The 14,385-nt window shown below is 34.9% G+C and overlaps 1 protein-coding gene and 1 non-coding gene across 8 annotated transcripts in view; both read left to right on the forward strand.

The window, feature by feature from the left end:
- Window positions 1–14,385, forward strand: part of CCDC158 (coiled-coil domain containing 158) — a 67,390-nt gene that overhangs the window by 30,588 nt on the left and 22,417 nt on the right. For 5 of the 7 annotated variants that reach the window (XR_004953098.1, XM_016156050.2, XM_036227827.1 and 2 more), the window contains 7 exons: window positions 1,035–1,517; window positions 2,975–3,164; window positions 4,382–4,534; window positions 6,952–7,064; window positions 9,641–9,799; window positions 10,757–10,849; window positions 13,479–13,601. Coding sequence is in view for 6 of the 7 variants with exons in the window: in XM_016156050.2 (XP_016011536.1) it covers window positions 1,035–1,517; window positions 2,975–3,164; window positions 4,382–4,534; window positions 6,952–7,064; window positions 9,641–9,799; window positions 10,757–10,849; window positions 13,479–13,601 (1,314 nt within the window). In the remaining variant the exon portion in view is untranslated. The remainder of the gene's footprint in view (window positions 1–1,034; window positions 1,518–2,974; window positions 3,165–4,381; window positions 4,535–6,951; window positions 7,065–9,640; window positions 9,800–10,756; window positions 10,850–13,478; window positions 13,602–14,385) is intronic. The other 2 variants (XM_036227828.1, XM_036227830.1) reach the window with 1 other exon arrangement.
- On the forward strand, window positions 5,500–5,605 carry LOC118608818. The gene has a single exon (XR_004953197.1). It is a non-coding gene; the product is annotated as a U6 spliceosomal RNA (small nuclear RNA).

The raw sequence follows: 14,385 nt of genomic DNA on the forward strand, positions 1-14,385 counted from the left end.
TTAAGTAGGGCTGTGGATTCTCTGAGAAAATTATAAAAAATATGTTATTTATTTTTGTATTTTTGACCACTTATTAAATTAAAAATGCTAAGCTTTATCTCCTTTTTTACATGATTGAGTAATGAAATTCCCATCTAAGCACCTTTTCGTTTTCACCTAGAAATTGGTAACCTAACAATTGCTTATTTTAGAAAAGCATCAAACCATAGGGAGAGCTGATGGACAGCAGGGTTGAAGGTTTCCAAGACATGTTTCTTTGGTTTTGTTTTTGTTTTTCCCCCAAAAAAGATTGAGACTGATCTATACACAGGATGGCTTCATTCCCCTGCAGTGCACCATTGGTGAAATGTGGAGTGTTCTATTAGTAGTAGTGTGCCTTCAGCACTGGAAGGATATGGTTCCATTGCCACTTATTGCCACAGAGACATGAAAAGCATCCCGCAAAAGAGTAAGCCTCCCAAATGTGAAAGCAAACCAAGGGAACCAGTCTTGGCTTAGACCCAGGCAAAGCCATTTTTTATATTCTCTGGCTTGACCTGGAAAGGAAGAAAGATGAAAGGAGCGATTTCAAGTTACAGTCTTACTCTTTTGCTGATGAGGACCAGAGGATGTGAATATATGTTAGATAAAAGCCATTATTCACTTTTCCCTCAGAGGTAGAACTAAGAAGCAGATTGGAGGGAAATAGAAAGGGCGATTACCTTTAATCCTACCACACGTTCCCCTATTGCCAATGTTAGCCTCATTTAAATTGGTACAGAAAACATCCTCAGAGGAATCTTCCTAAGGTCCCCATACTAGAACAACATTTTGGAGGAGATTTATTATTTAATTAAGGCCTCTCCACCTTGGTCTAATTAACACATATCAGTCTATGGTCTATATGGAGTTCCGGCAGTAAAACAATTAGAGTTAGTCTAAATAGATATTATCCAATGAATGATTTCATGTTTTTGAGCTAACTTGTTTTATCTCTGGAGGTTGCCTTACATATCTGCCCAAATCCATGAAATTCTTTTTCCTTTAACAATCAGATGGCAGCAATTCAGGGAAAGAATGAAAGCCTGGAAAAAGTGTCCTCATTGACTGCTCAGCTTGAGTCCACCAAAGAGATGCTCCGCAAAGTAGTGGAAGAGTTGACAGCCAAGAAAATGACCCTGGAGAGCTCAGAGAGGACTGTATCGGACCTGACAGCTTCCCTTCAGGAAAAAGAGAGAGCCATTGAGGCCACCAACGCAGAGATTACAAAGCTCCGCTCCCGGGTAGACTTGAAATTGCAGGAGCTGCAGCACTTGAAAAATGAAGGGGATCACCTCAGAAATGTGCAGACAGAATGTGAGGCCCTCAAGCTACAGATGGCCGAAAAGGACAAGGTGATCGAGATCTTGCGACAACAGATTGAAAACATGACGCAGTTGGTGGGCCAGCACGGACGAACTGCGGGTGCTATGCAAGTAGAAAAGGCCCAACTTGAGAAAGAGATTAATGATAGGAGGCTGGAGCTACAGGAATTTAAGGTCTGTAGAGTTTTTTGTTGGTTTAGCTTCTTTTCCCAATAAATAAGTATGACCTAATTTATTGAAAAAGGGGTGCTGTAAAGAGGATCTATAAACACTTTAAAATTGTTTGAAAGTATGTGTGTCTATGTGCACATGTATGGTTTTGTAAGAAAGAATCCATATTTTATTAGATTCCAAAAGGACTACCAATACAAAAGAGAAAAAAAATCAGAAAATCTACAGTTTCTTCATGAAGTCTTTCCTGATCCCATAATTTGAGGTATTTTCTCCCTCTTCAGACAGACCTAAATTTGAACTCCATCTCCACCATTTAGTAACTGAAAAACACTGGACTGTCAGCTGAGTCTTGGCTTCTTTATCTGAGGGGGTGGGAGGATCCACACACAAAACCAGAAAACAAAACAAAACAAACCCCAACAACCTTACTGGGTTACTCTAGGCTTAAATGAAAATTAAATATCAAGAACTTAACTGTAGAAGATATTTGAAAAATATTAGCTCTCTGTCTAATATGCCCATTCCCTTCTCTATCTAAACCTTATCTCACTATTTGTACCTGTTACAACCTGGATCACATTGTGTATCGCACTGTGTGTGTGTTCAAATAGCAGTGACAGCAGTGTCTCCTCTTCAAGCAGAGTACACATCTTATTCATTCTTGTACCTCTACCCCGTGTCTTTGCACCTTTCACCCAGTAGATGCTCAGTAAATATTTATCATAATTTAAAACTATTGAGTGAATTTTTTAAAATTTGATTGCCATTATGACACCTATATCTCTGCCTTGGTGACTAATAGGAGACAAATTGCATGCAATTTAGTTTATTTCTTTTAGAGTTATTGAGATATAATTGACATGTAGCACTGTATAAGTTTTAAAGTGTACATCGCTATGACTTGACTTACATATATTGTGCCATGATTACCACAATGAGTTTAGTAAACATCCATCTTCTTATACAGCAAAAAAAAAAAAAAATTTGTTGTTGTGATGAGAACTTTTAGGATCTATTCTCCTAGTGGTTTTCAAATACACCATATAGCACTGTTAATTATAGATAGTCATATTGTACATTATATTCCCAGTACTTATTTATAACTGGAAGTTTGTACTTTTTGATGACTTTCACCCAAATTCTCCCCCACCTACATCCCCTGCATCCAGTAACCACAAACGTCAAAAACCGCAAATGTCACATGTGGATAGTGGCATGACTACATGCTAAATTGACATAAGGCTAAAAGAAAGGTAGGATATTCCTTTTGTTTTCCCATTTACTCTATAGATGCTTTATAATAAAATACAAATTTAATATCCTGGGAAATAGTGAAAAGACATTTATATAGACATAGATACAGATATATAGAGATAGGATATTAAGACAACATCAGTTATAACTATACATGTACATATTTTTATTTCTTATTCTATATTTTGTATTTATCTTTTTAGATTTTAAAAGATAAAAAAGATGCAAAGATACGAGAGCTTGAGGCCAGAGTGAGTGACCTGGAGCTGGAAAAGGTGAAGCTGGTGAATGCAGGCTCTGAGCGGCTGCGTGCGGTGAAGGACATCAAACAAGAGAGAGATCAATTGTTAAATGAGGTGAAAACTGGTAGGAATGAGTTAAACAGTATTACAGGTATGTTACTTCAGTTCAAAATCTAAAAAAAAAAAAAAAAAAAAAAAAGTCATATCAGCGAGGTTCAATGTGGATACTAGGACTATTGCAGAAGAATGGTTCCTTGTCCCACATTACAAATAGAAATTAATTATGCTGCCCCAATGGAGATATTTTAGCCCATGAAATCCTCATACTTCTACTTGAACAGCTTACATGTCTTGCACTTATTAACTGTTAGTTTTAGTCAGCTCTCAAAGTACATGATTATTTGCTGAGTTTCCAAGAGAAGGGTGAGGGAAGTAGAAATCTTGAGTACTTTGAGTCAAATACCTTGTTAGAGGTTTAATAATGAAGTAACATGTGTAAACAGACTTATGCAAATTTCTTGAAAGGGAAAATCCAAGTCCTTAAATTTAAATATGAAACGCTTCACACACACCACACAAACACATCACACACACACACAAAGTCAGGGGTTCCTAAGCATTTACTATACCACATACTGTGATAGGCCCTAGAAACACCACAGAGAGACTCCCAGCTATTTGGGAACCAGACTATACAGAAAGAGATGCAGTGCAGTGAGTGAGGCACAGTGGACATGTACTCGGTACAGATATAGGTGAGGGAAGAGAGTCAGCCTCTTACAGGAGGTGACATCTGTACTAGGCTTGAAGGAGAACAGGGAAAAGAGGTGGAAGGGCAATCCAGGCAGAGAGAACATTATGGGCAAAACCATGAAGAATGAAATAACATAATGTGACTTCAGAAGTATTAGTTGGAGTAAAAGTGCAAAGGAACGAGGACTAAGATATGAAGCAGAATAGATAGGCAGAGCCAGACAATGTGGAACCAGCAAAAGAGACTAAGAGATTGTTGTCATCAAATTTACATTTTAGAAAGATAGTTTCAGCAGGTAAATAGAGAAAGGCAAGACTAAAGGGATAGAGGCCAACCAGTTAAAGAGAATTTTGCAGGGACATAGGGAAATATCATAAAAACTTGAAGTAGGGCAGTGGCAGTGAGAATGAAAGGAAAAGGAAGAATTAAGAATATTTTTTGGAGATTGAATCAACAGATGTATGTACATCTAATTTCTGTAGCAAATGATAATGTAACTATATGAAGTTTCTTCCAACTCTAAAATTCTGTCATCATTAATTACAAACAAAATGTACTTCATAACAATGGGATAGAAAAAGTAACCATCTATTATTGATTATCACATTGTACAGAAGACTATGAGGTCTTAAAGAGGAATTTCCGAAACAAAAGTGAAGAAATGGAAAGTACTACAAATAAGCTGAAAATGCAATTAAAATCTGCACAGTCTGAGCTAGAACAAACAAGAAATACGTTAAAGTCAATGGAAGGATCTGATGGTCATGGTATGCTCTATTAGATTATTTTCTTCTCTTTTTAATTCTGTTGGTCTAGATTTATTATAGCGCAAACCTAGATACATTGCCTGCAACGCCTGTATGGTGGCACCTGATATGCATGATATATGGTAATAAATATCAGTGATGGGTGTTATGTAGCAGCAGTCCTATTCAGTTTGTTTTAGGGAAGTTGCCATTTGCTTAATTTAATCCCTCAGTATTTGAATCTTTCTTTTTTCTCTAGGCATTTCAATAAGTTCTAACAGGTTTCAATGTCTGTAAATGCCAATTAGTTATTTTTAAGAAAGTGTTGATATAAATACAAATTAATGATAATTTTCATTCAGCCCCTTATTTTTCATGTTCATTATCTACATAACATGTCATACATAACATGTTGTACATAGACTTGTTCATAAACTTGTACAACATGTGGGTTGGGGCACCCAGCCCTGAGAAGTCAAATATCCACATGTAACTAACTACCAACAGCCTGCTGTTGACCAAACCGTTACCGATAACATCAAGTCAATTAACACTTACTTTGTATGTTATATGTGTTATATACTGTATCCTAATAATAAAGTGAGCTAGAATAAAGGAAATTTTGTTAAGAAACTTTATAGTATTTATTGAAAAAAATCCATGTACAAGTGGACCCGCTCAGTTCAAACCCATATTTTTCAAGGGTCAACTGTACATCTGTGGCTAATTGTCAGTTCGTGATTACTTCTCTGTGACAAAAATGGGAAGGAGCCCTGGGAATCGAACTGCCAGGATAGGGGATCCCTTTCACTACTTAGATCCTTTTTACCTCACTGCCCATGTTAATTGAGAGAGAGGGGGTTATTCACTGTTTCATATTATTCATATCATTGTTTGTTTGGCTGTATTAGCTGACTTTAAGAATAAATATTAAGTCAACATTTTTATATTTCTCAATATATTTTAATTCCAAAAGATCTATTTTTATGCTCGCTTCAGCAGCACATATACCCAAACTGAAACAACGCAGAGAAGATTATTATGGCTCTACACAAAGATGGCATGCAAATTCTTGAAGTAGTCCATATTTTGTGCGATTCTCTGAGGTTTAGCCCTTCCTTTTCTGGTTAACACCAAGAAAATAGTATGGTTTGGCAAGGTCACTCAAGATTAAGATTTGTCTCCTCCTTCCCCCTCCACCTGACAGATTCCCTTCCTTAGTACCTGCCAGGCATCTCCACAACTGCCCCAATTATATTACAGTTATTAAATTAACCAAATAAGCCTGTATCTGCATTCAAATGCTTATTTTCATTGAATAAAATCATCTTAAAATTAAAAAAAAAAAATTTATTTAATAAAATTACCTTTGAAGGACAACCATGATTCACTTAATCAGACCAGAATTCTTCAGAGTGGTCAGCAAATGATATCAGAATTTTGATCTATTAATATATCAATGTACTGTGCTGTATTAACCCAGTTTTTGACAGTTTAGCTATAGGAACTATATTTGGTTAACAAAAAATCAAACTTTTCCTTCTCTCTGATAGTTTCTTTTTAAGGAATGGTACATTTTATCTTTCCTTTTAACCTCTAAGCTGTAACTAAACCTGACTCAAAGCAGTGGCATTTTCAAATCTCTTTCCTCAGCTGACTGCAAGAAACAACATAGGGTCTCCGACTTGGAATTTCCAAGCAAGGATGAGCTTCATATACTTTTTCGATAGCCCACAATTAAGTGTTCAGTGCCTACTACCCGTCTAGAACATTCTCACCCTGTCACCAGTGTTACTAAAATAATCATGTATGTGCTTATGCTGCCAATTTAACTATTGAAACAGTAGTGTATTCCCAGCACATGACAATAACCGTGAGAATGAATAAAAATGGAATAGTTTATGATATCGCTGGAATCTTACAAAAGATCACTAATAGTAGGTGCTTTGTGTGGTTAAATATGAGTTTCTAGAAAAATTTTAAATATGAGTTTCTAGAAAAATTATTTTAGTAAAATATATGTATTATTCATTATTATGACTATTTTTACATAACTATTTCCTATATGTATGAGTATGAATTTGGTCAGCATTATTTAACATGCCATATCAGAGATATGATAGATTACAGTGGTCAGTGAAATTAATTCTAGTAGCAAGGGAACCACAGAATATCACAGAATATCACGTGTGTGTGTGTGTGTGTGTGTGTGTGTTTCAGCTCAAAACCTCTGAGTATTGCTGAAATTTTGTGAAAAATTTAAAATCCAAATATTGTGAAATATGAAGACCTTTTTCTCTGATCATTCCTTTGAAATTGTTCATGTGCCTTGGAGAATTTTACTTGTCACCGCATAATGTTTATCAAATTATAGTAGCGTCCCAAAATTTATTAACTCTAAAAACTAAGGCACAGTTTACTTTCTTTTTTTTTTCCAGCTATGAAAGTGGCAATGGGGATGCAAAAGCAAATCACAGCTAAAAGAGGTCAGATAGACGCCCTTCAGAGCAAGATACAATTTTTGGAAGAGGCAATGACAAATGCAAATAAGGTGAGTCCTTGTCCTCAGCGTGGGGGAAGCCAATATGTCCACTCATTAATACACCACAAAACAGAATAAGACATAGCAGAGATTTTTTTAAAAAGTATAGTGGCGAAATGAGAAGTGATTTCTGATTGCAAAAATGAGGAAAAGGTTTCTGAAGAAATGCTTGAGCAGAATCTTGAAATCGTTGAATGCAGGAAATGGGAAAAAGGAAATTCCTGATAGAGACAGGGAGTGATTGTAAACAAAACACAGTTTCGCTATAATACAATATATGTGTTCCTAAATTCACTGTGCTATGCAAACTTGTACAGTAAAAACTGACAGCCTATGGGAACAATGGGTCAGGAGCATCACACTAACAAATTTCATGACAAAAAAATAGGAACCTAATGAAAATGGTAGCACAGTTTTACATATGTTCTGTGGTTAATAAATACTACAATAACTTTGGCCCGTTATCTTAAAAAATACCTAAAGTTTGCTGTAGAAGTGTGCATTGAATGTTTGCAGCTTGTGAGTTATTATGAAGGGGTAGAAGGCAGGTTTTTCTGAAACACCGGATGTGCTTGGATGTGGCTCATAATACAAAGTAAGCTGCGGTAGCTGGCAGCCGTTCGAAGAGTGCATGTATGCTTTTTGTGTATTTCTATGCAACTCTGGTGGGTGCAGTTTTCTACACTGATCTTGTATTTCTATAAATGGAACTGTATAAATAAACGTGAAATTTTTATTATGTTCAAATTTTCTCTGCTATATTACACTTTGGAGCAAATTTGCATTTTTGACAGAAGAGTTAGAAATGAGTGTAATAAAGGTGAGAAAGTAAAAAGCATAAGTACTACATAATAAGCGCAACTAAAGAACTTGCTTTCCCCACACCCAAAATGAGCTTCGGACATACTCTTTTAGAATAAGGCTAATCTTATATGTGCATATATTTGTACATCCCCCTCATCATATGGACTTAATGTATTTCTTCTTTTTTCTTTCCTTTTTTTTCTACTCTCCTTTTCTCTTATCCTAAATCTTTCTGTTTTCTTCACCCATTATTTGCCTATTTGGAACCTAAAGCAGTGCTCCTGCTCATCCTCCCTGAGAATACTAAAAAAGGCATTAAAAGGCAGTGCCTGCTAGCATCAGAGATGTCTGCCCCTGCTAAAGGAAGGTATTCATCAAAGCTAAATGACATTCCCTTAAAATGAAAGGAGGCTGCTTGTAAAATTAATCCCTCTTTCTTTCTGAAGGCTTTTCTGCTAATTAATCAGAAAAGGAAGAATTATTTGCATTCAAAATGCGCACTAAAATGGCAATACTTTCTACCTTATACCATAAACATTTTCTCTTTGAAAAAAAAATATGAAAGAAATATAAACTCAGTAAGTCGAGGTCTGTATTTTAACTTGACTACTATACATTTCTTTTTATCTACTTATTCCATGATGTTTTTTTAAAAAAAAATGAACTAATTTTAATTAAATTTTATTGAATACCAAAGACTCTGCAAATATATTAGTAAATTCCTTCTCATCTCTGGACTATAAGTGACCTGAGGGCAGGAACTGAGTGTCTCATTTCTTTTTATGTCAAGGGAAATGCAATAGACCTCTGTGAAATGAACATTCGACCATGAATCAAAATAAAAATCCATAAAACTTTCAAATAAATGTTATTGGGACAAAAAAGGGGTCCATCTGCCTGTGTGTGTCTAAGCCAAAAAAGAGATATGTGCAGGTTTTGCAGCAAAGAAAGTGAGGTTTATTAGAGAGCTGCAAGTCCTGAAGACACAGGCCAGCTATCATTCAAAGGCTGGCTCTCCAGGTGTCTTGAGAGTGCAGATTATATAGGGAAAAATTAGTAGTCATGGAAACTAAGGGTGCTACTAATTGGAGGATTGGAGGGCTTTGAGGTAACTGATTATTGCATCCGGTCCATGGCACCATTCCTCTGGTCCTGTGGCCGGTGGGGTTGTTCTGTCTCAATGGGCTTGGGACTCAAACACAGCTAAAGCCAGGATGTTATCCTTAGTCTAGAGTTTAACCAAAACCCATTGTCTTCATGATTATAGACATGAGGCTGGTTAACCTTATGTCCTAAGGCTTAATGATTAAAGAAGGAGGCACACAGAAGATAAAGGTGGAAAGTAGCAAGTGAGTCACAATGCCATTATCCAGCAAAACCAGCTTGAATCAGAGAAAAAAATATGTTAAAGAAATGAAGTTTGTGTGCAGTTACATAAATTCATCTGCTTTAAATCTTTTCTGTCATTTTAAACAAGTTTCAATAAAATTTGGTGTGTGATTATTCAATCTCAATTTACTATACGCTGTTTCTTTTTAGGACAATATAGTTATTACATATTTTGTAGGTTTTATCAAAGATTTATTAAGCTTAGAAAAAAGTAGTAGTGCCAGTAGTAACATAATTCTAGGAGCTCCCAACTCCAACTCAGAAGCAATTAAATGGCATATGAATTAAACTGTAATTCAGATAGATTTTTAGATAACAGTTTAATATTTTCATCATATCTCAGCATCTATATCAGCATATTATTTCTGACATTTTCTTCTCTATAATTAAAGGAAAAACATTTTCTAAAAGAAGAAAAGAATAAATTAAGCCAAGAACTGAGTACTGTTGTGACAGAGAAAAACAAGATGGCTGGAGAACTAGAAGTCCTGAGATCTCAGGAACGCCGTTTGAAAGAAAAGGTTGCTAATATGGAAGTCGCTCTCGATAAGGTAGTTTTTAATTAAATATGTAAAGTAGTTATCTAACTAAATAGCTATTAACTAAGTAGAGTTGTTCTGAATAAAAGCTCCGTATTGATAGGAACCAAATCTGTATTACATTCCAATCACTCACTTAACACAAGGAAAACACAAGAGAAGGCTCTTCCGAGCTTTAAAAGCATAGCTATAATGCATACTTCTTACAAAATTAGCTTTTTCAGGCTAACACAGTCACAAGAGCAGTAAGATATAAGATGCTTCTGGTGTCCTTAGTGGACTGAATAAATACAAATATCTCTAATATAATTTGCCACCAAAGAATGACTTGAACACTAGATAGAATATAGTCTTAATAATATCAGTAAAATGATAAAATAATGCTAATATATGGCAGTTTATGGGGTCCAGAAGATGCAGGAAGAAAATGCAACTTAAAGATGAGAAAGGTCAATGACACTATATTTTGTCATTGCCATTTATTATGGAGGAATAAATATCTCTTCCTGTCTGAAAACTGTGAAAGGCTAAAACTTTACTCAAACTAGTCCTTGATTCTTAAGATATCAGAGCCTCCATGGTTAGTTAAAATGATGTGTGATCTCACCTATACCAGCTTTGGTCTTAAAACATATACTGCCTCAATGAATTTCAGTTGTGGTTATTTTTATGTATTTTTTTTTTAATTTGCTAAAGCTGTTTGTTCACGTCGTTCTTAGTTTATTCATTCTTTTGAGTGCCCCCCACATGCTAAATGCGATGTACATGCTGAAGATACAGAGGATAAAGACATGGCCTCCAATTGTTCCGTTTATTGGATAAAACAAATAAATAGATAAATGTAATATAGTATGCTAAGTAAGAGTGGGGAGGCTTCCTTGAAAAGAGGGCAACTCTGCATTTACAGGTTAATGAAATAAAATTGTATTAAAAATGGAAGATGAACTATATGTGGTTGCTTGATTGTAGGCATCTTTGCAGTTTGCAGAATGTCAAGATATAATCCAACGTCAGGAACAAGAATCTGTGCGCCTAAAACTTCAACACACTTTGGATGTAAAAGTAAGGTCTTTTTTCATTATAAATAATAGTGTAAACAAGTTTCAATAAAATTTGGTTTCCTAAAATTTTTCTGTTTAATATACTTTTATTTTATTACTTAGATACATTCAAAGTGTACTTTCAACTGTATCTGATACTAGCAATTATGAAATCTATACAAACGTTCTTACATGCTATACCTACCCTTTTCATGTGTAGTAAGAAATCGAAGCACCTTGCGTGATGATAAGTTAATAATAAATGAGGAAAACACAAAATGCCTGCCTTAGGGAATACCTGAGGGAAGAGTTTTGCATACAAAGGCCCAGAGTACAAGTGTGTTTGGCTTGCTTGGAAAATGGCAAAAATAATGTAATCTGTGTGCCAAAAACATATTCTTTCAAAACAGTGTATTTTCCACTGAAACGTATTTGTATTTTCTGAATATATTTTAAAATTGCAGACATACTTTGAAGCCTCAGTAATAGATGCCTTTACAAGCTAGGGTACTCCATAGTTGTAGAGGATCTTCCTCAGCAGCATGCTGGCCCTAGCGTGGAGTCTTTGGTAAAAGTTAGGAACCAATGTAGTAGTATACCACTCTAGGCGTGTTTTCACATCTGGAATGCTTTTATCTTTGGGTGATATTGTTTAAAAAAATTTATAGGTTTAAGGTGTACAATTCTGTAATACGTTATCTGTATTTTGCATTATATGTTCGCATCCAAAGTCAAGTCTCTCTCTGTCATCATATGTTTGACTCACTTTACCCTTATCTAACTTTCCCTTCCCTGCTCTCCATCTGATATCATTATATTGTCTGTGTCTGTGAGTTTTTGTTTGCCTTATTTGTTCATTTGTTGCTTTAAGTTTTATGTATCACATATGATTGAAATCATAAGCTTTGTGACTTTTTTTATCTGACTTATTTTGCTTAGCATGATATTCTCAAGATCCATCCATGTTGTGACAAATGGCAGTATTTCATCTTTTCTATGGCTGAGTAATATTCCATTGTAGATATGTACCACATCTTTATCCAGTCATCTATCAAAGGACACTTCAGTTGTTTCCATGTCTTGGTCACTGTGAATAATGTCGCAGTGAATACCGGGGTACATACATCTTTATGAATTAATGTTTCAAAATTTTCAGGTAGATACCCAGAAGAGAGATTTCTGGGTCATATGGTAACTCTATTTTTAATTTTCTGGGGAACCTTCATACTGTTTTCCATAGTGGCTGTATCAGTATACATCCCCACCAACAGTGTATGAATACTCCTTTTCCACACAACCTCTCCAGCATTTTTTGTTACTTGTCTTGCTGATAATTGCCATTCTAACAGGTATGAGGCAGCATGTCATTGCGGTTTTGATACATGTATTTCTCTAATAGTTAATGAGGTTGAAAATCTTCTCATATGTCTGTTAGCCATTTGTATGTCTTCTCGGGAAAGTGTCTGTTTACATCTCTGCCCATTTTTTAATTGGATTGTTTATTTCTTGTTTAGTTATATGAGTTCTTTGTATGTTTTGGATATTAGCCTCATCGCGTTATTTACAAATATTTTCTCCCATTCAGTTGATGTTTACTTTTGCTGTGCAGAAGCTTTTTAGTTTGATATAGTACCATTCATTTACTTTTGCTTTACTTCCCTTGCCTCTGAGGTCAAATTCATAAACTCCTCTCTAAGACTAAGGTCCATAGTTTGATACCTGTGTTTTTTTCCATGTATGTTAATATTGTTTCAGGTCTTATATTTAGGTCTTTGATCCATTTTGAGTTAATTTTTGTTTATGTGACAAATATCAGTCTAATTAAGTTCTTTTGCATGTGGCTTTCCAGTTTTCCCAGGACCATTTATCGAAGAATCATTCTTTTATCCATTGTATGTTTTTTGGCTCCTTTGTCAAAAATTATTAGCTTATATATTTGTGGGTTTATTTCTGGACTCTCAATTTGATTCCATTGGTCTGTGTGTCTGTTTTTATGTTTTGATTATTGTCCCTTTGTAGTATAATTTGAAGTTAGGGAATGTAATAACTCTGGCTTTGTTCTTTTTTCTCAGGATTGTTTTGGCTATTTGGGTCTTTTGTGGTTCTATACAAATCTGATTTTTTTTGTTCTGTTTATTTAAAAAATAAAACAAAGCAACAAACTAACAAAATAAAGAAACAAAAACTCATAGATGCAGACAACAGTTTAGTGATTACCAGAGGGAAATGGGGAGGAGGGGAGGTAAATAAGGGTAAAGGGGGTCAAATATATGGTAACTGAAGAGTTTTGACTTTGGGTTGTAAACACACTATGCAATATACAGATGATGCATTACAGAATTGTACGCTTGAAGCCTATATAATTTGATTAACTAATGTCACCCCAATAAATTTAATTTTAAAATGTCATTGAAATTTTCATGGAGATTGCATTATCAATCAGAAGTATGAAGGTATCTTTCTAAGCACATGCTTAGTCCTCAAAGGGTAACTTAGATACCCAGAATCATCTTGCTTAGTACTTTGGTTTATAACTTTGTAGAAGTTCAACCTATAAGATTGAAGTTATGTTTACAAAAATACATTTTGATTTCATAATTATAATTGTAGGTTGACTGTTCTTTTGCTCACATTGTCATATTATTTTCCAGGAACTTCAAGGCCCGGGATATACCTCAAATTCTTCTGTGAAACCACGCCTTCTACAGCCTTCTGCTGCCCATTCTCACTCTAATATACCATCTTCCCAGTCTACTGCCAGCTTCCTGTCTCATGTAAGGAACTAGTCCTACAATCTGTGATGCAAATGACAAAATATATAAATGATTTTAAATTGAGAAGAATTTCATTTAAAAAACATATCAATAGTTATGACATATTCAATTACTAGATTTTAGATTTATATAGACCAGATGAATGAAAATGCTTTCTTCACCATTTGGTATTTTCTCTGAGGAAAACAGACATGAAATATTCAGTGGGATTAATGTTAATAATAATTGTTCAAGAAATTAATAACCTTATTTTCAGTTCTTCCCATCATAAGCATTTCCAGATTACAAAGCAAATATTGAGATGGCTAAAATAAGCATCACTTCAAATGCCAAAGGCAAATTAGTGATATGGTTAATACTCTACCAAGATGAAAGATTTGCTGTATATTGTTTCTTTATGAACTATATGTGAACACATTCATAATCATAAAATGTTTTTATTCCCTTTGGTTAAAACATTAGAGACTTTGGAAATTTTTAGTTTAAACTTTCACACTTTTAAAGCTTAGGAAGAAAAATATGTGCAATGTAAAAGTTAGGCTTTGTCTCGTCTGAAAATACATATTTATGGAAGCACTAATCCCCTTCAACCAGTATTCAGCTACAACTCTGAAGAAATGAGACTTATTTCATAAATCATACATGAAATCAATTTAGTTAACAGTCCAAATACACGTATAACAGCAGGACCACCAGTGACCTACTAGTTATTCCACCTGTGCCATTTAAATGAGAAGTATGTACTGTGAAATGACGAAAAATAGAAATTGACTCTTCTCACACA

The sequence above is a fragment of the Rousettus aegyptiacus genome, unplaced genomic scaffold (genome assembly GCF_014176215.1).
Source record: "Rousettus aegyptiacus isolate mRouAeg1 unplaced genomic scaffold, mRouAeg1.p scaffold_m13_p_10, whole genome shotgun sequence".
NCBI classification, from domain to species: Eukaryota; Metazoa; Chordata; class Mammalia; order Chiroptera; family Pteropodidae; genus Rousettus; species Rousettus aegyptiacus.